The sequence below is a fragment of the Leptonychotes weddellii genome, chromosome X (genome assembly GCF_054177405.1).
Source record: "Leptonychotes weddellii isolate Sample4059 chromosome X, ASM5417740v2, whole genome shotgun sequence".
Lineage (NCBI taxonomy): Eukaryota > Metazoa > Chordata > Mammalia > Carnivora > Phocidae > Leptonychotes > Leptonychotes weddellii.
Window position 1 is genome coordinate 55091205 of NC_138385.1, and position 25334 is coordinate 55116538.

Sequence of the window (25334 nt, forward strand, 5' to 3'; positions counted from 1 at the left end):
CTGTTGGAATTAGTGATATAATTATTTTTTTAATTTTTATTTCAATTCAATTTAGTTAACATGTAATGTATTATTAGCTTCAGGAGTAAAATTTAGTGATTCATCAATAGCATATATCACCCAGTGCTCATTACATCAACTGTCCTCCTTAAGGCCTTTCACCCAATTACCCCATCTCCCACCCACCTCCCCCCAGCAACCCTCAGTTTGTTTCCTATAGTTAAGAGTCTCTTATGGTTTGTCTCCCTCTCTGGTTTCATCTTATTTTATTTTCCCTTCCCTTCCCCTATTTTCATCAGTTTTGTTTCTTAAATTCCACATACGAGTGAAATCATATGGTATTTGTCTTTTTCTGATGACTTATTTTGCTTGGCATAATACCCTCTAGTTCCATCCACATCATTGCAAATGGTAAGATTTCATTCTTTATGATAGCTAATAATATTCCTTTGTGTGTGTGTATATATATATATATATATACCACATCTTCTTTATCCATTCATCTGTCAATGGACATCTGGGTTCTTTCCACATTTTGGCTATTGGAGACACTACTGCTATAAACATTGGGGTGCACGTGCCCCTTCAAATCAATATTTTTGTATCCTTTGGATAAATACCTAGCAGTACAATTGCTGGGTATTAGGGTAGTTCTATTTTTAACTTTTTGAGGAACCTCCATACTGTTTTCCAGAGTAGCTGCACCAGTGTGCATTCCTCCAACAGTGTAAGAAAGTTCCCCTTTCTCTGCATCCTCACTAACATCTGTTGTTTCTTGTGTTGTTAATTTTAGCCATTCTGACAGGTGTGAGGTGATATCTCATTGTGGTTTTGATTTGTATTTCCCTGATGCTGAATGATGTTCAAAATTTTTTCACAATAGTCATTTGTATGTGTTCTTTGGAGAAATGTCTGTTCATGTCTTCTGCCCATTTCTTGACTGAATTATTTGTTTTTGGGGTGTTGAGTTTGATAATTTCTTTATAGATTTTGGATACTAGCCCTTTATCTGAGATGTCATTTGTGAATATCTTCTCATCTGTCCATTGTCTTTTGGTTTTGTTGATTGTTTCCTTTGCTGTGCGGAAGCATTTTATCTTGATGAAGTCCCAATAGTTCACTTTTGCTTTTGTTTCCTTTGTCTTTGGAGACCTGTCTAGTAAGAAGTTACTGCAGCCAAGGTCAAATAAGTTGCTGTCTGTGTTCTCCTCTAGGATTTTGATGGATTCCTGTCCCACATTTAGGTCTTTCATCCATTTTGAGTTTATTTTTGTGTATGCTGTAAGAAAGTGGTCCAGTTTCATTCTTCTGCATGTGGCTGTCCAATTTTCCCAAGATCAATTGTTGAAGAGACCGTCTTTTTTCAAATGGATATTCTTTCCTGCTTCATCAAACATTAATTAACCATAGAGTTGAGAATCCATTTCTGGGTTCTTTATTCTATTCCACTGATATATGTGTTTGTTTTTATACCAGTACCATACTGTCTCAATGATTGCAACTTTGTAATACAACCTGCAGTCTGGAATTGTGATGCCTCCAGCTTTGGTTTTCTTTTTCAACATTCCTTTGGCTATTTCACAGTTTTTTCTGATTCCATACAAATTTTAAGATTGTTTGTTCCAGCTGTGTGAGAAATGCTGGCAGTATTTTGGTAGGGATTGCACTGGATGTGCAGATTGCTTTCTGTAGCATACACATTTTAACAATATTTATTCTTCCAGTCCATGAGCATTATGGAATGTTTTTCCATTTTTTGTGTCTTCCTCAATTTCTTTCATAAGTGTTCTATAGTTTTTAGAGTACAGATCTTTTATCTCTTTGGTTAGGTTAATTCCTAGGTATGTAATGGTTTTTGGTGCAATTGTAAATGGGATCGATTCCTTGATTTCTCTGCTGCCTCATTGTTAGTGTATAGAAATGCAACAGACTTCTGTGGGTTGATTTTATATCCTGCAACTTTGCTGAATTCCTGTATCAGTCCTAGCAATTTTTGGGTAGTCTTTAGGGTTCTCTAGGTAGGCTATCATGTTGTCTGTGAAGAGTGAAAGTTTGACTTCTTTGCCAATTTGGAGGCATTCTATTTCTTTTTATTGTCTGATTGTTGAGGCTAGGACTTCCTGTACTATGTTGAACAACAGTGGTGAGAGTGGACATCCCTGTCATATTCCTGATCTTAAGACAAAAAAGCTGTGTGTCTTTTGTATATGCTTTTATGATGTTCAGGTATGTTCCCTCTATCCCTACATTTTGGAGGGTTTTTATCAAGAGAGGATGCTGTATTTTGTCAAATGATTTTTCTGCATCTATTAAGAGGATCATATGGGGTTCTTGTCCTTTCTTTTATTGATATGATGTATCACAATGATTGATTTGTGGATGTTGAAACACCCCTGCAGCCCAAGAATAAATTCCACTGGGTCATGGTGAATAATCCTTTTAATGTATTGTTGGATCCTATTAACTAGTATCTTGGTGAGAATTTTTGCATCTGTGTTCATCAGGGATCTGTAATTCTTCTTTTTGGTGGAGTCTTTGTCTAATTTTGGGATCAAGGTAATGCTGGCCTCATAGAATTAGTTTGGAAGTTTTCTTTCTATTTCTATTTTTTGGAAAAGTTTCAGATGAATAGGTATTAATTCTTCTTTCAATGTTTGGTAGAATTCCCCTGGGAGGCCATCCGGTCCTGGACTCCTGTTTCTTGGAAGATTTTTGATGACTGATTCAATTTCTTTCCTGGTTATAGGTCTGTTCAGGTTTTCTATTTCTTCCTGTTTCAGTTTTGGTAGTTTATATGTTTCTAAGAATGCATCCATATTTTCCAGATTGCCTAATTGTTTGGCATATAATTGCTCATAATATTCTCTTATATGTGTTTGTATTTCTTATAACATTCCCTTATATTTGTTTGTATTTCTTCAGTGTCGGTTGTGATCTCTCCTCTTTCATTCGTGATTTCATTTATTTGGGTCCTTTCTCTTTCCATTTTGAAAAGTCTGGCTAGAGGTTTATCAATGTTATTAATTCTTTCAAAGAACCAGATCCTAGTTTCATTGATCTGTTCTACTGTTTTTTTATTTCTATATCTTTGATTTCTGCTCTAATCTTTAGTATATTTCTTCTCCTGCTGGATTTAGGCTTTATTTGCTGTTCTTTTTCCAGCTCCTTTAGGTATAAGGTTAGGTTGTATGTGTGAGACTTTTCTTGTTTCTTGAGAAAGGCCTGTATTGCTATATACTTCCCTCTTAGGACCACCTTTGCTGCATACCAAAGGTTCTGAACTGTCGTGTTTTCATTTTCATTTGCGTCCATGTATTTTTTTAATTGTTCTTTAATTTCCTGGTTGACCCATTCATTCATTAGTAGGATGTTCTTTAACATCCACGTATTTGTGGTCTTTCAAAATTTCTTCATGTGGTTGACTTCAAGTTTCATAGCATTGTGGTCTGAAAATATGCAGGGTATAATCTCAGTTTTTTTGTACCAGTTGAGACTTGATTTGTGACCCAGTATGTCATCTGTTCTGGAGAATGTTCCATGTGCACTCGAGAAAAATTTCTGTTCTGCTTTTTTAGAATGAAATGCTCTGAATATATCGTTGAAGTCTATTTGGTTCAGTGTGTCATTCAAAGCCCTTGTTTCCTTGTTGATCTTCTGCTTAGATGATCTGTCCGTTGCTGTGAGTGGGGTGTTAATGTCCCCTACTATTATTGTATTATTGTTGATGTGTTTCTTTAATTTTGTTATTAATTGGTTTATATACTTGTCTGCTCCCAACTTGGGGGCATAAATATTTGCAATTGTTAGATCTTCTTGTTGGATAGAACCTTTATTATGTGTCTTTCTTCATCTCTTACTACAGTGTTTTGTTTAAATTCTAGTTTGTCTGATATAAGGATGGCTACTCAAGCTTTCTTTTGATGTCCATTAGCATGATAAATGGTTTTCCACACCCTCACTTTCAATCTGGAGGTGTCTTTGGGTCTAAAATGAGTCTCTTATTGGTGGGTCTTCTTTATTTTATCCATTCTGATACTTTATTTCTTTTGATTGGAGCATTGGGGCCATTTACATTTAGAGTAATTATTGAAAGATATGAATTTAGTTCCATTGTATTACCTGTAAAGTTACTGTTCCTGTAGAATGTCTCTGTTCCTTTCTGGTCTCTGTTACTTCTGGGCTCTCTCTCTGCTCAAAGTATCCCCTTTAATATTTCTTGTAGCACTGATTTGATGTTTACAAATTCCTTTAGTTTTGGGGGTGCCTGGGTGACTCAGTTGGTTAAGTGTCTATCTTCGGCTCTGGTTATGGTCCCATGATCCTGCAATTGAGCCCCGTGTCAGGTTTACTGCTCAGCGGGGAGTCTGCTTTTCCCTCTCCCTCTGCCCTTTCCCCCCCAACTTGTGCGCTCTCTCTCACTCTAGTAAATAAATAAAATCTTTAAAAATATATAAATTCCTTTAGTTTTTGTTTTTCCTGGAAACTCTTTATCTCCCCTTCTATTCTGAATGACATTTAGCTGCATATTTTTTCCCATTTAGCACATTGAATATGTCATGCCAGTCCTTTCTGGTCTGCCAGGTCTCTGTGGACAGGTCTGCTGCCAGCCTTATGTGTCTACCCTTGTATGTTAAGGAACTCTTTTTCCCAGAGCTGCTTTCAGAATTTTCTCCTTATCTTTGCAGTATATAAGCTTCACTATAATATGTTGAGGTGTTGACCTATTTTGTTGATTTTGAGGGGGTTCTCTGTGCTTCCTGGACTTGAATGCCTGTTTCCTTCCACAGATCAGGGAAGTTCTCAGCTATAATTTGTTCCAATAAACCTTCTGCACCTTTCTCCCACTCCTCATCTTCTAACACTCTTATAATGTGGATATTATTTCACTTTGTTGATTCACTGAGTTCCCTTAGTCTACCTTCATGATCTAATAGGTTTCTTTCCCTCTTCTTTGCAACGTCCTTATTTTCTATCATTTTATCTTCTATATCACTGATTCTCTCTTCTGCTTTGTTCATTCTCATTTTTATGCCCTCCACTTTGGACTGTATCTCAGTTATGACATTTTTAATTTCACCCTGACTAGATTTTAGTTCTTTTATCTCTATAATAAAGGATTCTCTAGTATCTTCTATGCTTTTTTCAAGCCCAGCTAGTATCTTTGTAATCATTGTTTTTAATTCTAGTCAGACATCTTACTTATATCAGTATTGATCCCTGGCAGTGAGTACTACCTCCTGTTCTTTCTTTTGGTGCGAATTTCTGCATCTTGTCATTTTGTCCAGGAAAGAAAAGAAGAAAGAAAGAAAACAACAAAAACTTAGATTAGATCCTGGATGTGTTTTGGTCCACTTGTTGAAAGAAACTAGATCCCAAAATCAGAAAGAAAAAGAAAACATATATAATACAATGAAAGCAAACCAAAAATAATATATTTAAGCTATATATAAAAATTTTAATTATAAAAGATTAAAAATGAATTGAAAAAAATAAGAAAATAACTGAAAAAATAATACTCAAAGACTAAAGAATGAAAATACAAAGAATGCTGTATACCGTTTTTTCCAAGAGCTGAAGCTATCCAGCCCTCTATAAACTGTAATTTTGGTGAGAGTGAGTTGTTTGTGCTGGTCCTCTGGGGCCTGTTGCACTGATTCTCAGGTGGACTTACCCTAGTGGAAAAGCGCCTCCCATCTGCAGAGGCAGGGTTTGGTGTAAGCAGCTCCAGACTCCATTAGGTGGCACTGTTTTGCTCCCTGAAGGCTTTCAGCACTCATGGGTGCACTGAATATGGCTGCGCCCTACCTTCTAGCCCTGAAGCTGAAAATTCTTGCCTTCCACTCTTCAGTGAGCCCTCACAGAATAGCAATTAATCACTCTTATCTCCCCGGTTTCCATCAGAACTGTGTTCACCTGGCCTGTGACCAAGCACTTTTATCTCAGTCACGTGACTGAGTTTCGAAACTCCAAATATATGGCCTCTTGCATCTGGGGCCACTGCTTTTCTTCCTGGGGGAGGGGGTGTATCCCAGCATGCTTCTGCCTTTTGCTGGACCCTTCCCAGGAAAGGGGTGGCATGACCGTTCAGGGGTTCGCAGTTTATGGCAACACAGAGCACAAAGGTGGAACCTGCATGCCCTGTTTGCAAACAGCTTCCCTGCTCCTATGCCTGGGAACTCTGCCACAGTCAGGCATCACCCATTCTTCTTGTGACCCCAGGGATCCTCCGACCATGCTGTCACACCTGGGATTCTGCCCCACTTCACCACCTGAGCACATTTAAGCCAGTCACATCCCCCTCTGTAAGACTTATAAAAGTTATGATTTTGCACTCCACTGCTTTTTTTATTATGTTCAATTAGCCAACATATAATACATCATTAGTTTTTGATGGAGTGTTCAACGATTCATTACCTGCATATAACACCCAGTGTTCATCACCACACGTGCCCTCCTTAATACCCATCACCTGATTACCCCATCCCCCCACACCCCTCCACTCTGTAACCCTCAGGTTCTTTCTTGGAGTCCAGAGTCTCTCATGGTTTGTCTCTCGCTCTGATTTCTTCCCATTCAGTTTTCCCTCCCTTCCCCTATGGTCCTCTGTGCTATTGCTTATGTTCCATATATGAGGGAAACCATATAATTGTCTTTTTCTGCTTGACTTAGATCACATAGCATAATCTCCAGTCCCATCCATGTTGATGTAAAGTTGAGTATTCATTCTTTCTGATGGCTGAGTAATATTCCATTGTATATATGGACCACATCTTCTTTATCCATTCATCTTTTGAAGGGCATCTCGGCTCTTTCCACAGTTTGGCTATTGCGGACATTGCTGCTATGAACATTGGGGTGTATGCGCCCCTTCTTTTCACTGTCTATATCTTTGGGGTAAATAACTTGTAATGCAATTGCTGGGTCATAGGGTAGCTCTATTTTCAACTTTTTGAGGAACCTCCATACTGTTTTACAGAGTGACTGCACCAGCTTGCATTCCCACCAACAGTGTAAGAGGGTTCCCCTTTCTCCATATCCTCGCCAACACTTGTTTCCTGTCTTGTTAATTTTTGCCATTCTAACTGGTGTGAGGTGGTATCTCATTGTGGTTTTGATTTGTATTTCCCTGATGGCTATTGATGTTGAACATTTTTTCATGTGTCTGTTAGCCATTTGTATGTCTTCTTTGGAGAAGCGTCTGTTCCTGTCTTCTGCCCATTTCTTGACTAGGTTATTTGTTTTTTTGGGTGTTGAGTTTGAGAAGTTCTTTATAGATCTTGGATACCAGCCCTTTATCTGTAATGTCATTTGCAAATACCTTCTCCCATTCCATGGGTGGCCTCTTAGTTTTGTTGACTGTTTCCTTTGCTTGCACTCCACCTTTTATAATACTTTGTGGTAGCCTCCTTTAGCAGGCTCCCTCCCCTCCGCTTTATCCTCAGCTATATCACATGGGATTCAAGTCTCCCCACCTCCTCTACTTTCCAAAGGGTGGTTGCTTTTTTACTGGTAGACTTGCAGCATTTGTTTTCTCAGATATCTGATTAATTTCTTGGATTTTCAGAATGATTTGATCACTATCTAGTTGTATTCCAGGGCCCAGACAAACTTAGGGTTCCCATACTCCTCTGCCATCTTAACTCCTTCTCTCTCACTGTAGTTTTGATTTGCATTTCCCTGATGGTAAGTGATGATGAACATCTTTTCATGTGTCTGTTGGCCATCTAGATGTCTTCTTTGGAGAAATGTCTCTTCATGCCTTCTGCCCACTTTTAATTGGATTATTTATTTTTTGGGTGTTCAGTTATATAAGTTCTTTATACATTTTGAATACTAACCCTTTATCAGATACATCATTTGCACATATCTTCTCCCATTCAGTAGGTTGTCTTTTAGTATTATTGATTGTTTCCTTTGCTGTGCAGAAACTTTTTATTTTGCTGTAGTCCCAATAGTTTATTTTTGCTTTTATTTCCCTTGCCTTAAGAGACATATCGAGAAAAATGCTGCTACGCCCAAAGTCAGAGAAATTACTGCCTGTGCTCTCTTGTAGGATTTTTATGGCTTCAGGTTTCATATTTAGGTCTTTAATCCACTTTGAATTTGTTTTGTGTATGGTGTAGGAAAGTGGTCCAGCTTCATTCTTCTGCCTTTTGCTGCCCAGTTTTCTCAACACCATTTGTTGAGGAGACTGTCTTTTCCCCATTGCATATTTTTGCCTCTCTTCTCAAAGCTTAATTGACCATACAATCATGTGTTTGTTTCTGTTCATTGATCCTTGTGTCTATTTTTGTCCTGTTTTGATTACTACAGCTTTGTAAGATAACTTGAAATCTAGAATTGTGATACCTCCAGATTTGTTTTCCTTTATCAAGATTGCTTTGTCTATTCTTGGTCTTTTGTGGTTACACACAAATTTTAGAATTATTTATTGTAGTTCTGTGAAAAATGCTATTGGTATTTTGGTAATGATTGCATTAAATCTCTAGATTGCTTTGGGTAGTATAGACATTTTAACAATATTTGTTCTTCCAGTCCATGAGCGTGGAATATCTCTCCATTTGTTTGTGTCATCTGCAATTTTTTTCATCAATGTTTTATAGTTTTCAGAGTACAGGTCTTTCAATTCCTTCATTAAGTTTATTCCTAGGCATTTTATTATTTTTGGTGCAATTTTAAATGGGATTGCATTCTTAATTTCTCTTTCTGCTGCTTCATTATGGGTGTATAGAAACAGACAACAAAAAGATGGCTAATGATGATGAACATTTTTTCGTGTGTCTGTTAGCCATTTTTATGTCATCTTTGGAGAAGTGTCTGTTCATGTCTTCTGCCCATTTTTTGACGTGATTATTTGTTTTTTGGGTGTTGAGTTTGAGAAGTTCTTTATGGAACTTGGATACCAACCCTTTATCTGTAGTGTCATTTGCAAATATCTTCTCCCATATTAACCCTTTAAATACTTGGTGAAATTCACCTCTGAGGCTATCTGGTCCTGAACTTTTATTTGTCGGGAGTGTTTTAATTACTGATTTAATTTCATTGCTGCTAAATGGTCTGTTCAAATTTTCTCTCTTCCTGATTCAACTTTTGGAGGTTTATATTTGTAGAAATTGATCTATTTCTTCTAGATTATCTATTTGATGGCATATAGTTTTTCATGATATTCTTTTATAATTCATTTTATTTCTGTGGTGTCAGTTATTTCTCCTTTTTCATACATGATCTTGTTTTTTTTTACTTCTCTTTCTCTCTTGATGAGTCTGGTAAAGTTTATCAATTTTGTGGATCTTTTCAAAGAACCAGCTCCTACTTTTATTGATCTGTTCAATTTTTTTTTAGTACCTACTTCATTTAATTCTCTAATCTTTATTATTTCCTTCCTTCTACAGGTTTTGGGTGTTGTTTATTTCTCTTTTTCTAGTTCCTTAGATGTAACGTTTGGCTTGAGATTTTTCTTGCTTCTTGAGGTAGGAGTGTATTGCTATAAACTTCCCTCTTAGAACCACTTTTACTGTGTCCCAAAGGTTTTGGATGATTGTGTTTTCATTTTGATTTGTCTCCCTGTATTTTTTTAAATTTTCTCTTTGATGTCTTGCTTGTCCCATTCATTATTTAGTAGCATGTTATTTAACCTCCATGTATTTCTGGTCTTTCCAAATTTTTTTTTTTCTTGTCATTGATTTTTAGTTTCATAGCATTTTGGTCAGAAAAGATGAGTGATATTACTTCGATCTTTTTGAATTTGTTGAGACTTGTTTTGTAGCCTAATATGTGATCTGTTCTGGAGAATGTTCCATATGCACTTGAAAAGAATGTGTATTCTGCTGTTTTAGGATGGATTATTCTGAACATATCTTTTCAATCTATCTAGTCCACTGTGTCATTCAAAACCACTGTTTTCTTGTTGATTATCTGTTTGGATGATCTATCCATCAATGTCAGTTGGGTGTTAAAGTCCCCTACTATTAGTATCTATTAGTTCCTTTATGTTATTAACTACTTTAAGTATTGAATGCTCCCATGTTGGTGTATAAACAATTGTTATATCTTCTTGTTGGTTTCTCCCCTTCATGATTAGTGTTCTTCTTTGTCTCTTATTACGGTCTTTATTTTAAAGTCTATTTTTTCTGATATAAGTATTGCTACCTTGGCTTTCTTTTCATATCCATTTGCATGTTCAGTGCTTCTCCATCCCCTCAATTTCTATCTGCATGTGTCTTTAGGTCTGAGATCAGTCTCTTATAGGCAGCATATAGATGAGTCTTCTTTTTTATCCATTTTGTCACTCTGTGTCTTTTGACACAGAGTCGCTGATTCATTCTTCTGCCTCATCTAGTCTACTATTTATTCCATCTAATGTATTTTTAATTTCATGTTCTTCATCTCTGATTGGTTCTTTTATGTGTTTTCTATATATTTCATAAGGGTCTCACTGATGTCTTCTACTCTTCTCAAGTCCAGTGAGTATCTTTATAATCATTTCTTTATATTCTCTATCAAACATATGACTTATCTGTGTTTCACTTTGGTCTCTTTCTGTAATTTTATTCTGTTATTTCATTTGGGACATATTCCTCTGTCTCCTCATTTTGTCTTACTCTCTGTGTCTGTTTCTGTGTGTTAGGAAAGATAGCTATGTCTCCTGCACTTGAAAGTAATGGCCTTATGAAGAAGAGGTCCTGTAGTGCCCTACTGTGCAGTATCCCCTGTTCAGAACCTGGCACTTCAGGAATGTCTCCTATGTGTAATGTATACACCCTGCTGTTGTGGCTGAGCCATTTTTCCCCTCAGTCCAGTCATCCCCAATGGCTCTCTTTGCCTGTTGTCAGCAGTGTTTTCTCCCTGTGGTGTTAGTGGGGCAGTGTGGGGACATCTTGGGCTTAGTTAAGTCAGACCAGGCATTTGCCAGAGGTGCAGTAGCATGTAACTGCAGGGTGTTTTCCCCATGTTGTCCCCTGAGAAGCTTTCATTGGTGGGCAAAGCCTGGAGTCAAACCAGTTGTCTGCCTCCAGCCCTCTGCTGCAGCCTCAGTCCGAGTGGTTTGTGTGGTTATCTTTCCCTCTCTCCAAGGCAGGAGTCACTTTGGTGTAGTGCTGGTCACTGTAGGGCCTGCTTGCATACTGCCAGGCCTGTGGCACCACCGTGTATGGGCTCTGGCCGAGAGCATATTGGAGAGTGTGCATCTACTGAATCATAGTGTGGGGGGTTGGTTGGTGGGGCGGTGGTGTTAGCAAGCTTTGTGTGCCCCTGGTCCTCTGTGGGAGGGGCCCTGCAGTGACAGACTGAGATGGGCTGTCTGGAGCAGTGAATTGGTAGAAGCACTGCATGGGGGGTCAAGGTGGCATTGCTAGCAATTTACAGTCCAACTCTAGGGCTGGGGAGGGAAATGGCATCTGCCAGTTCCTTTGTTCCTGGAGTTGTTTCCCTGTTAGTTCTCTCCCTCCATGACATGCTCTGAGATTAGTAAATAACTCCCTCCCATATGCTCCAGGCGACTTTCAGACTGCTGCTTCTATGCTGTATCTCCACAGGCTGTTTATTGTGCTGTCTTTTTAAGGGTAGGAACTCAGTTTCTTCTTGCCCACCAGCTCTCCCAGAGCTGAGCCTGCTGATTTTTTTAAATTTCAGGTTTTAAGTCCTGCTGGTTTTAAGAGCTCATGAAATTCGGCCCCTCTCATTTTTAAATGCAAATGTTATGGGGGTTTATATTCCCTGTACAGACTTCCTAGTGTGGGGGTTTGTTTCTCTCCCCTTTTCATGCTCATGCCATCCTTCTCTCCTGCAGACAGTCCCAGGAGTCCCTTTAGTTCCTGACCACGTCTCCACCCCTCCTACCCTCTTTGACATGGCCTTTTCTCTGCATTTTGTTGTGGAGTTTATTCCGCCAGTCTTCAGGTCATTTCCCAGGTTATTTACACTGATATGAGTGTTATCTAGTTGTATCTGCGGGAAGAGCTGAGCCTAGGGTTCTCCTACCCTGCCATTTTCTGGAAGTCTCCTTATCATCTATTTTTATGCTATCTACAAACAACTCACTTTAGAACCAAAGGTAAATGGTCTGAAAGTGAAAGGTTGGAAAAAGTTATTCTAAGCAGATAGTAATCAAAAGAGATCAAGGGTAGGTATACTAATATCACATTTAAAGAGGCTTTAAGCCAAAAAGTGTTACAGGATACAAAGAAGAAAACGACCATATTAGTGATGGTGATGCAGAGTAGAAAAGACCAGCCTTTGTCCCCCAACAAGCCAGATGGCTTCCCTGGTGAATTCTACCAAACAATTGAAGAATTAACATCAATCGTTCTCAAATTCTTCCAAAATATTGGAGAAGACAGTACACTTCAAAACCCATTTTACAAGGATGACATTATCATGATACCAAAGCCAGACAAGGCCATTACAAGGAAAGAAAATTATAGGCCAATATGCTTGGTGAACAAAGATGCAAAATTCCTAACAAAATACTAGCAAACTAAATTCAACAGCATATTAAAAAGATCATTCATCATGGCTAAGTGGGATTTATACTGAGGATATCAGTAGATGTGATATACTATATTTACAAAATGAAGGATAAAAATCATATGGTTATCTCAATAGATGCAGAAAAAGCATTTGACAAATTTCAACATCATTTCATGATTTAAAAAAAAGCTCTCAACAAATTAGGTGTGGAACAAATGTACCTCAACATTATAAGGCCATATATGACAAACCCACAGCTAACGTCATACTCAATCAAAATCTGAAAGCTTTTCCTCTAAGATCAGGAACAGGACAAGGATGCCCATTCTCACCACGTCTGTTTAACAGTACTGGAAGTGCTAAGCTAGAGCACTTAGGAAAGGGAAAGAAATAAAAGGCATACAAATCAGAAAGGAAGAATGAAGGGGGAGAAATTGGAGGGGGAGACGAACCATGAGAGACGATGGACTCTGAAAAACAAACTGAGGGTTCTAGAGGGGAGGGGGGTGGGAGGATGGGTTAGCCTGGTGATGGGTATTAAAGAGGGCACATATTGCATGGAGCACTGGGTGTTAAATACAGACAATGAATCATGGAACACTACATCAAAAACTAATGATGTAATGTATGGTGATTAACATAACAATAAAAAATTTTTTAAAATTTGAAGGAAAAAGAAAGGAAGAAGTTAAGTTTTCTGTTTGTAGATGACATGATCTTACATATGGAAAATCCTAAAAAGCCCACAAAAAAAACCTTTCAGAACTAATAAATTCAGTAATGTTGCAGGGTAAAAAAATTTTAAAAAACATAAATCAGTTGCATTTCTATACATAAAAACAAACTATCCAAAAAAGAAGTTAAGAAAACAATTTCATTATAGTAGCATCAAAAAGAATAAAATACGTAGGAATAAATTTAACCAAAGAGTTGAAGGAACTGTACAAGAAAAACTATAAAACAATGATGAAAGAAATTGAAGAAGACACAAATAAATGGAAAGATTCCCTATGTTCATGAATTGGAAGAATTAATACTGTTAAAATGTCCATACACCCACAGCTATCTACAGTTTCAGTGCAATACCTCTCTGGATTCCAATGGCGTATTTTTTACAGAAATATAAAAAACAATCCTAAAATTCATTTGGAACCATAAGAGATCCTAAATAATTAAAGCAATTTTGAGCAAGAAAAACAAAGCTGGAGGCATTACACTTCCTGATTTCAAATTATATTATAAATTTATAGCAATCAAAACTACTCTACTGGCATAAAAAGAGACACATAAATGACTAGAACAGATTCAAGAGCTCAAAATAAACCCATGTATAGGCAGTCAATTAATCTTTAACAAAGTTGCCAAGGATACACAATGGGAAAATGATAATCTAATAAATGTGCTGGGGAAATTGGATATTCACATAGAAAAGAAGGAAATTGGATCTTTATCTCACAGAAATTCACTTTAAATGAATTAATGACTTAAACAAAAGACCTGAAACCATAATAATCTAAAAGAAAGACAAATAGAGGAAACCTCTTTGACATTGGTCTTGGCACAATATTTTGGATTTGACACCAAAGACACACATTACAAAGGCAAAAATAAACAAGTGGGACCACATCAAACTAAAAAGTTTCTGCATAGTAAAGGAAACAATCAATACAATAATAAGACAATCTATGGAATGGGAGAAATATTTGCAAACTACCTGATAAGCAGTTATTATGTAAAATATATATGTAACTCATATAACTCAATTGCAATAATAATAATAACCTTATTAAGAATGGTCAAAAGACCTGTATAGATGTTTTTCAAAAGAACATACAAACGGCACACAAGTCTATGAAAAGGTGCTCAACCTCTCTAATTGTAAGAAAAATGTAAATCAAAACCACAGTGAGATAATACCCCACAACTGTCAGGATGGCTATTATCAAAAAGTCAAGGTATAAACAAGTGTTAGTGAGGATGTGGAGGAAAGGGAATCCTTGTTCACTGTTGATGGGAATGTAAATTGCTACCACCATTATAGAAAACAGTATTGAGGTTCCTCAGAAATTAGCAATAGAGGGGCATCTGGGTGGCTCAGTTGGTTGAGCATCTGCCTTCAGCTCGGGTCATGGTCCCAAGGTCTAGAATGGAGCCCCGCATCGGGCTTCCTGCTCAGCAGGGAAGTCTGCTTCTCCCTCTGTCCCTCACTCCTCTCTCACTCTCTCTCTCTCAAATAAATAAATAAAAATCTTTAAAAAAATTAACAATAGAACTACCATATGATCAAGAAATTCCACTTCTGGTGTATATCCAAAGGAAATGAAAACAGGTTACTGAAGAAGAGACATATGCACTCCCATGTTTATTGCAGCATTATTTATAGTCATAAAGATATAGAAACAACCTATGTGTTCATCAATGGATGAATAGATAGAGAAAATATGGAATATATGTATAATTGAATATTATTCAGTCTTTTAAAAATAAAGAAATCCCGCCATTTGCAACAACATGGATGTACCTAGAGGACATTATGCTAAGTGAAATAAGCCAGACACAGACATGTACTGCTTGATGATCTCTCTTATATGTGGAATCTTTTTTAAAAAAGGCAAACTCATAGTAATAGAGCAGAGTGGTGATTATCAGGAACTGGGAAGTGGGAGTTAGGGGAAATGTTGGCAAAAATGTACAAAATTTCAGCTATAAAATGAATAAGTTGTGGAGACCTAATGTACAGCATGGTGTCTATAATTAATAATAATGTATTAATAATGTATTGTATAATTAAAATGCTAAGAGAATAATCTCAAGTGTTGTACCACAACAAAAATAATAACTATGTGAGGTGGCAGATATGTTAATTAGCTTTAAGTGGTAAGCATTTCACAATTTATATGTATATCAAAACATCACATTGCATATCTTAAATATATCCAATTTTTATCTGCCAGTCATACCTCAGTAAAGCCACAAAAAATAAAATGAATAAAATAAAATATTTAACCCACAAAAGAAGAGAGATGGACATTACATATTGATAAGATAGTCAATTCATCAAGAACATGCAGCAGTTATAAACAGAGTGTCCCAAAATATAGGAAGTAAAAACTAACAGAACTGAAGGAAAAAATACACAGTCCTATAGTAATTGGAGATTTCAATAACCCATTTTCAATTATGGATAGCACACCTACACAGATGATCAATACAGAAATGGAGGATTTCATAACACTGTAAACCAACTAGATGTAATACACATGTACAGAACACTCTACCCAAAAATAGAAGAGTAACAGGTTCTTCTCATGAGCACACAGGACATCCTCCAGTATAGACCATATGTTAGGATGCAAAACAAGTCTCAATAAGCTTAAAATATTGTAATCATATAAAGGATCTTCTCTGACTTCAGTGGAATGAAACTAGAAATCAATAACTGAAGGAAAACTATAAATTCACAAATTTGTGAAATTGAACAACACTCTTAAACAACTAATGAATTAAATAAAAAATCACAAGGGAAATTTAAAAATTACTTTGAGATAAAATGAGAAACAGCATACCAAAACTTTTAGGATGCAATAAAGCAGTATTCGGTGGAAAATTTATAGCTATAAATACTTATATTATAAAAGGAGTAATATGTCAATTCAATATTCTTTACACCTTAAAGAATCAGAAAATGAAGAGCAATCTAACCCCAAAGTTAGCAGCAGTAAATAGTGATGATTGGAGCAAAGATAAAACCAAATAAGGAATAGAAAACAGTAGAAATAATCAATAAGACCAAAATTGGGACTTTGAAAACATCGACAAAATTAGGAAATTTTTAGCTAGACTGAACAAAGAGAGGACACAAATTACTGATATCAGAAATGAAAGTGGGACATTACTACAGACCTTATAGAAACAGAAAGAATTATAATAGTATGAGGGATTGTGTGCCAATAAATTAGAAACCTAGATAAAAAGGAAAAATTCCTAGAAATACACAAACTACCAAAAATGACTCAAGAAGAAATAAAAAAAATTTTGAATATACCTAAAATAAGTAAAGAGATTTATTAATCAAAAACCAATCAACAAAGAAAAGCTCAGGACCAGATGGTTTCACAGGTAAATTCAATCAGAAGAATAATTAACATGAGTCCTTCTCAAAATCTTCCAAAAAACAAAGAGAGAGAGAGAGAGAAGTGAGGAACACATTCTCTAACCAGTGAAAGTAGGCAAGGAAAAAAAAGGCATCCAAATTGGATAGAAAAAAGTAAAATTACCTCTGTTCACAGATAGTATGATCTTATATGTCAAAAAACCCTAAAGATCCTCCCAAAAAACCTGTTAGAAGTAGTAAATTAATTCAGCAAAATTGCAGGATACAAAATCAACACACAGCAATCAGTTGCATTTCTATATACGAACAATGAATAATCAGAAATATTAAAACAATTACATTTACTATCATGAAAAAAATAAAATACTTAGGAATAAATTTCATCAAGGAGGTGAAAATCTCAGTACACTGAAAACTAAAAACTGTTGCTAAAAGCAATTAAATACAAATAAATGGAAAGACAGCTCATGTTCATGGATTGGAAAAATTAATATTGTTAAGAATGTCATCACTACCCAAAGCAGTCTACAGATTTGATGCAGTCTCTATCAAAATCCCAATGATATTTTTGCATAAATAGAAAATTCCATCTTAAAATTCATATGAAATCTCAAGGGACCCCAAATAGCTAAAATAATCTTGAAAAAGAACAAAGTTGCAGGTCTCACTTATTCATTTCTAAACTTACTACAAAGCTACAGTAATCAAAACAGTGTGGTGCAGATACAAAGACTAATGGAATAGAAGTAAGAGCCTACTAATAAACCCTCACATATATGGTCAGGTGATTTTTGAAAAGGGTATCAAGACCATTCAATGGGGAAAAGATGGTCTTTTCAACAAATGGTACTGGGAAAACTGGACATGCACATGCAAAATAATGAAGTTGGACCCTTACACCATATACAAAAATTAGCTCAAATGGAAAGCTACAGAACCTTTAGAAAAAAATATGGGGGGTGGTGGTGCCTGGGTGGCTCAGTTGGTTAAGCATCTGCCTTTGGCTCAGGTCATGATCTCAGGGTCTTGGGATTGAGCCCCCATTGGACTCCCTGCTCAGCAGGTAGTCTGCTTCTCCCTCTCCTTCTGCTCCTCCACCCCCCAATTCGTGCTTTTTCACACATGTGCTCTCTCACTCTCTCTCAATCTCAAGTAAATAAATAAATAAATAATCTTTAGGAAAAAACATAGGGAATAAGTTTCATGACATTGGATCTGGCAATGATTTCTTGGACATGACATCAAAAGCAAAGGAAACAAAAGTAAAGGTAAACTGGACTACATTAAAATTTAAACTTCTGGACATCAAGCCACAACCAACAGAGTGAAAAGGTAACCTAAGGAATGGGAGAAAATGTTCACAAATTATATACTCAATAAATGTCAAGTATCCAGAATATATAAAGATTCTTACAACTCAACTACAAAAAGACAAACAACCCAACTAATAAATGGGCAAATGATTTGACTAGACATTTCTCTAAAGAATATATGTGAATGGCCAACAAGCACATGAAAAGATGATTGACATCATTAGTCAATAGAGAAATGTAAATCAAGACTACAGTGAGATACCACTTCACACCCACTAAGAAGTCCAAAATATAAATACATACATACGTACATATATATGTACATACATACAGAAAAGAGAGAGAGAGAGAGGAAGAAGGAAGGGAGGGAGGGAGAGAACAAGTGTTAATGTGGATGTGGGAAATTCTGAATCCTCATATATTGCTACCGGGAATGTAAAATGGTACAGCTGGTGTGGAAGACAGTTTTTCAGTTTCTCATAAAGTTAAATATAAAATTATCTTGTGATCCAGCAATTCTATTCCTAGGTATATACTCAAATTGAAAACACGTGTTCAAAAGTTATACACAATTGTTCATACAGCACTAGTCACTATGGCCAGAAGATGGAAATGGAATATCCATCAACAGATGAATGGATAAACCAAGGGTGGTATGTCCATAAATGGAATATTATCCAGGTATAACAAGGAGTGCATTACTGATACATGCCACAGCCTGGATGAACCTTGAAAACATTACGCTAATTGAAAGACACCAGACACCAAAGACCACATATTGTTTGATACCATTTGTATGCAATATCCAGAAAGGAAGGAAATCTAATGAGACAGGAAGTAGATTAATGGTTGCTAGGATCTGGGGATGGGGGAAATAAGGAATTATAGCTCAATGCTTACGGGGTTTCCTTTTGAGGTGATGAAAATATTCTGGAAGTAGATAGTGGTGATGGCTGCCCAACACTGTGAATGTACTAAATGCCACTGTGTACACTATGAAATGTGCACTTTAAAATGGAATTTTATGTTATGTGAATTTTAGCTCAATAGAAATAATTGTCCCCTCCACCCTATTTAGGAAGCTTATAGGCCAATAGAAAGGCTGAATGGTTGGGAATTTTGTAGGCCTAAATTTACTGGGTGGGATGATGGTAAGATTTAGATAAGAACTGCAAATGTCTAACACTTAAGACCACATCTTCATCATTTTTAATTGGTAAAAAGAAAAGATGAGTCTTTGGGGACTATTTGATAGCCCTGATATTCATTTCACTAATACCAAATGCATCCCAATCTATCACCCTTTGCCCACCCAAAATGTGTTTACTGGTTCATTGCATTCTAATCCTCAGAAAGGCTTGGTTAGTGCCAGAAATAGGGCATCCAAACATGACATCTTATTCCAATCCAAAACTTACTTGTTGAATAGCCACAAGGTTTTCATCACATACTAACAGTAACAACCCTGCCTCTGCCTTTCAAGCAGGTACAGTATGCCACACAAAAGTTATATTCCCCAGGACAGCCCCCAAATTAGAGGGCTGTTCCAAGTGCTACTTTTAATTATCAGAATTAAAAGGAATTGGTTAAAACTTTATACTACAAACTAGAATAGTTAAAATTTAAAATGATAGTATAAAATATTTTTAAATGATTTAAGAAATTAGACTTGTAAAAGAAACTTTCAATTATTATACAGTACTTTTACACCAATCTTATGAAGTAGGTATTATTTCCTCTATTTTACAGATGAAGAAACTTGGGTTGAGAGTGTCCGATTTTCCAAAGTGATTTTTTAACTATTAAGTGGAAGAGATGAGATTTAAACCCCCAAAATCTGATCACAGATCCTTTTCTTTTTCACCTCTGCCTACCTTTTGGCCCAGACAGAAGAAAGCTTTCAAGTCTGTGTCACTTTGGAAAATTGTTGACATATCTTTTGCAAGATTAGCAAAGTGTGGTGCCAACATTGGCAATAAGCTTCATACCAGACTAAAAATTTCTGCAATAGTAAGAATACCCAAATTTCTGCTCATTTGCGAGCTTAGAATATAGTGTCACAAGCAGTCTCATCCAGCTTCTCTAAGAGTGTAACCTATGAAAAATACCTACAACTTAATAACAATCATAGTTAATCATCAACAGGGTCCTGGCAGCAAGGTATCATACATATGTATATAACATCATATTATGGTATAATGGAGTGGAAAGGGCACAAGTCTTGGAATCAGGTGAACTGGGTTTGGAGGAATCAGGTGAACTGGGTTTGGAGCTTAGTTTTGCTACATACTAGTTAGTGAGTATAACCATGGACAAAGTACTTGATCTTGCTAAGTTTTCTTTATTTATAAAACAATACTACCTATCACGTGGACCTCTGAAGATTGAGATAAAAGCCAGATAAAATAATTAAGATAATTATGCTGAGAAAGTTATAAGCCAAATTGGTACCTAGACTTCAAGGGTAGATAACAAATATTTTCACCTAAATAGTTATTGTTGTTTTTAACATTTTCTGTGAACCTTGGAAAATAAAGTCTCACCTCTTACTTCTGCTTCTAGTTCCACTTGTCCTATTCAGACAAGGAACGCTATGAAAATGAAGAGAGACCTGAGGTCCAGAAGCAGATGCTCATCGATATGGCCAAAAAGCTACCAGTTTACACAAGAACTGGGAGTGGAGGTCAGTTCATCCAAAGTCACCTAGAGAAATGGCAAGTCACATTTTGAGATCGGCAAGGACCTCAAAAAGGCTAAGTCATATATATCCACAGGCTCATCTGTATACCTAGCACTGGAGTCTACCACTAACATTTTGCTATGTTACATTATCATATATCTGTCCACAAATCCATCCCTCATCCATCATCCATCAAGCCATCTTATTTTTTCATACATTTCAAACTAAGTAGCAAATATCAGTACACATCTACCTAAATATTTTATCATTCTTTTTTGAGTGAAATTTGCATACAAAGACACATACGTATCTTAAGTGTGCCGTTCAGTGTTTTGACAGATGTACACATCTGTGTAACTAAAACCTCTATAAACATTACCACATGCCGAGAAAGTTCTCTCATGCTCCTTCCCAGTCACTCCCACCAACCACCACCAAGGCAACCACTATTCTGATAGTTTTCCATCATAGATTAGTTTTACCACTCTAGAATTTTATATAAATGTAATCATACAGTATTACTGTTGTGTCTGGCTTCTTTTATTTAGCATAGTATTTTGAGATTCCTTCACATTTCTGTGTATTTTATTCCTTTTATTGCTGAGTAGTATTTCATTGTATGAATATATCATAGTTTGTTTATCCATTCACCAGTAGATGCACATTTGGTGTTTCCAGTGCTTAGCTATCATGAGTAAATCTGCTATGAATATTCTTGTATAAGTATTTGTGCAGAGATATGTCATCTTTCTTGGGTAAATGTCCACTATGGAGTTTTACTCTTAGTTTTCATCTGTATGACTAAAATAGTACTAGCTGAACAAGTTTTCCACCTTTCAAAATTTGAAACTCAAACCTCTTTTGACAAGTCATCCTAATGTTTCTAATAAGGAAGATTATGTTTTAAGGCTTTGGGAATTATACTGTTAGACATTTATGTTCATCTGTTTATCATTTATTTATTCAGTTATCATTTATTAAGATCCTGTGTGGCAATTGGGGGAATTTTAGTATGATCTGGGTATTAGATATTAAGGACTTACTATTAATTTTGTTAGAGCATTGATGTCATGGTATTCATGATTTTTTAAAAGTCTTCATGCATACTGAAATATGGTGAAAAGTAGACAGGAAATTATTTGTATAATTTCTCACAGTAGTAAACAGAATGATGGATAGAAGAGATTGGTTACAAACTAAAGGTGTATGGGATGAATTAGATCCAAGATAAATTTTGTTTGATGTCTCATGTATCATTTAAAACCTTGTATTTGTTACTGATTTTTAACAACTAGAATATTTCCACATGAAAGTCCTTATTTTTGGCTTCTCCTGAAAACTCGGACACTCTGGCGATATTCAGTCTGCATTTTCACATGGCAAAAACTAGCTAAAGCTGAGTAGTAGCCACACTCTTTAAATAAGGCATGCATTCTCAGGTTCCCTCACAGTCTCCAACTGGCTGCTTCACTCACTACTCACTAGTCTCTGGACCCTTGAATCATTTGTTTGCAGCCCTATGATATAGAGAAGGCTTCTCTGAGGAAATATCTTTTGGTTTGAGACCTGAATAATAAAAACCAGCAGGAAGTAAAGAGCAGAGGAACTGGCATCCCAGGCAGAAGGTACTGCAAGTACAAAAGGCCCTTAGACAGGAGCAAGCTTGCAGTATTAGAAGAACAGCCAGCCAGCCATGTGACTGGAGTATAGCAGGTGGAGAGTGATACCAGTTAAAACTGAAGAGGCAAGCAGAGGCCAGATGATACAGGCCATGGTAAGGAGTTTGGATTTTATTCTAATGGTGTTGGAAGTCCACTGAAGGTTTTAAGTAAAAAGTGATATAATCTGATTTACATTTTAACAGATCATCTAGCTATTCTATAGAGAACATATTATGGGGAACAAGAATGAAAGAGTAAATAATTAGGCATCTGTTGCTGTCATCTAAATGAGAGATAATGGTGGCTTAAACTGGGCAATGATATTACTATATCTTTAAAAACATGCTGAATGAATTAAACATGCATGTCCCTCTCCCTTTTTCTTTGCCTCGATTATAACCATACTTTTGTCATCCCTCCCATTGCTAGACATAAACACAAACTGCTGAATTAGCAGTCCATTATGCTAAATCAATTATATGTGCTTAATGTACACTTCAGATGGAATATTATATTAGCTCAAATTATTCATGATTTTAGTTGTTTCACTTAATAATAATTACATTAAACACAGTCATACTGTATTGATGAACAGAGAGAAAATGAGAAGAAAAGGAAAATGCCTTTCATTAAGGGAAATAAAGAAAGGAAGGAGAGAAGGAAGGAAGAGGGAGGGAGAATTTTTTTTTATATCAGACTTATAGAGTGAAGAGAACCCTGAGTGAAATAAGGGGTCAGAAAAACTATAGTGGTCACAGTCCTGCCACTCGCTTGCTGTGTGATCTTGTGTAAGTCACTTGATATGGCTCAAGTCTTTACTTCCTTCATCTGTGAAATGGTCAACTGAATTAATTGTTTTCATATAGGAAAGTTGGAGTAAACAGAATCTGAATGGTTTTCCCAAGATCACTCAAGCAGTTGACAGCATAGTTTGTTTTATAATACCAAATCTTATTATCAGATATCCAGATATGAAAACTTTTCCCTTTACCTTCATCCCCCAAAAGGTGCCTTCAAGATTGATCTAACAAGGAAAAAAAATACATACCACAATTCTCTTCTGTGATCTGCCTTTTTCTTGGTAACTTGAGATGAGCTTGACTACCTGTAATCAGTGTATAACAAGACATCCAGATAGGCTAGTAAGATATATGGTGTCATATTGAGCCCTAACCAATGCTAACCACCTTATTTTTCCTATAGCTGTTAGATTCTGTGACCGGTGCCATTTGATCAAGCCTGATCGCTGCCACCACTGCTCTGTCTGTGCCATGTAAGTGACATCCATATTTCCCCTGGGCTGAGCTTGGACAACAACCTGACTGATCCTAACATGTGACCATGCCTAGATAAGAGCATTTCCTTTCAATCATAATGAACACATGCCACATACCCTCTTAGAATGACGATTATTCAAACTATTCTAAAGATAGGAAAGATATAAAACTCCATTTTAAAAATAAATGTTCGGGGTGCCTGGGTGGCTCAGTCGGTTGAGCATCCGACTCTTGATTTCGGCTCAGGTCATGATCTCAGGGTCCTGAGATGGAGCCCCAGGTCAGGTTCCACGCTCAGTGGGGAGTCTGCTTCTCCCCCTCTCCCTCTGCTCCTCCCCCTGCTCACACTCTCTCTGTCAAATAAAACTTTTTTTAAAAATTAAAAAATGGGGCGCCTGGGTGGCTCAGTCGGTTAAGCATCTGCCTTCATCTCAGGCCATAATCATGGGGTCCTGGGATCGAGCCCTGCATTGGGCTCCCTGCTCAGCGGGGAGCCTGCTTCTCTCTCTACCTCTGCTGCCCCCCCTGCTTCTGCTCTCTCTCTCTTATGTTCTCTCTCTCTCAAATAAATTAAAAAAATCTTTAAAAATAAATAGATAAAAATTTTAAAAATTAAAAAAATAAATGTTCTGTCTCAGAACAGTTTAGATTTATAGAATTATTGTGATGATAGTTCTCATATGTCCTACATCCAGTTCCCCCTATTATCAACATCTTACATTAATATGATACATTTGTTACAACTAATGAACCAACATCAATACATTATTTTTAATTGAAGTCCATACTCTGTTTAGAATTCCTCAGTTTTTCTCTAATGTTCTTTTTCTTTTCTAAGATCCCATCCAGGATACCACATTACATTTAGTTGGCATGTCTTCCCAGGTTCTTTTAGCTCTTACAGTTTCTCAGACTTTACTTGTTTTTGATAACCATGACAGTTTTTAGGATTTTAGGATTAATGATCAAGTATTTTGTAGAATATCCCTCAGTTGGGATTTGTCTGATATTTTTCTCATGATTAGACTTGGGTACTGTGTTTTGGGTAGGAAGAGCATAGAGGTAAAATACCATTATCATTGTATTGTATCAAGGACACATATTATGAACATGACTTATCACTGTAATATTAATCTTGATCATCTGGCTGAGGTAGTGTTTGTCAGATTTCTCTAATGTAAATTTACTCTTCCTCTGCTGCTTCCTTTACCCTTTGGAAGGAAGTCACTATGTATAGCCCAAACTAAAGGAATGGAAAATTATGCTCCCCCTCCTTGAAGGCAGAATATCTACATAAATTGTTTGGAATTCTTCTGCTTGAGAGATTTGACTCTTCTCCCTTATTTATTTGTTTCTTTTTTTGTTTATTATTCATATAACTATATAGGCATGGATAATCACTTTATATTTTGGGTTATACCTCAGTACCACTTTATTTTGTTACTCGAATTATTCCAGCTTTGTAAAGTCACATCTGTATGTTAATAAATATAATCTTCATGTCCTTCTTCTTGGGTGTTATGTTCCACCCATATTTCTCTTACTATTGATTCAGAGAGATCTGTCAAAAGATCAGAAATAGCCAAAGTAAAATAAATAAATCACGAGAGTAGTAATTAGTAATTTTTTAAATTTTTTTAAAGATTTTATTTATTTATTTGAGAGAGAGAGCACAAGCAGGGGAGGGGCAGAGGGAAAGAGAGAAGCAGGCTCCTGGCTGAGCAGGGAGCCCAACGCGGGGCTCGATCCCAGGATCCCAGGATCATGAACTGAGCTGAAGGCAATCGACTGAGCCACCCAGGGGCCCCTAATTAGTAAAAT

General features: G+C 36.5%; 1 protein-coding gene across 2 annotated transcripts in view; it reads left to right on the top strand.

The window, feature by feature from the left end:
- The window catches only part of ZDHHC15 (zDHHC palmitoyltransferase 15), a 123796-nt gene that overhangs the window by 62198 nt on the left and 36264 nt on the right, over window positions 1–25334 (top strand). For both annotated transcript variants that reach the window (XM_081808627.1, XM_081808628.1), the window contains 2 exons: window positions 20458–20578; window positions 23440–23509. In XM_081808627.1, the coding sequence (XP_081664753.1) occupies window positions 20458–20578; window positions 23440–23509 (191 nt within the window). The remainder of the gene's footprint in view (window positions 1–20457; window positions 20579–23439; window positions 23510–25334) is intronic.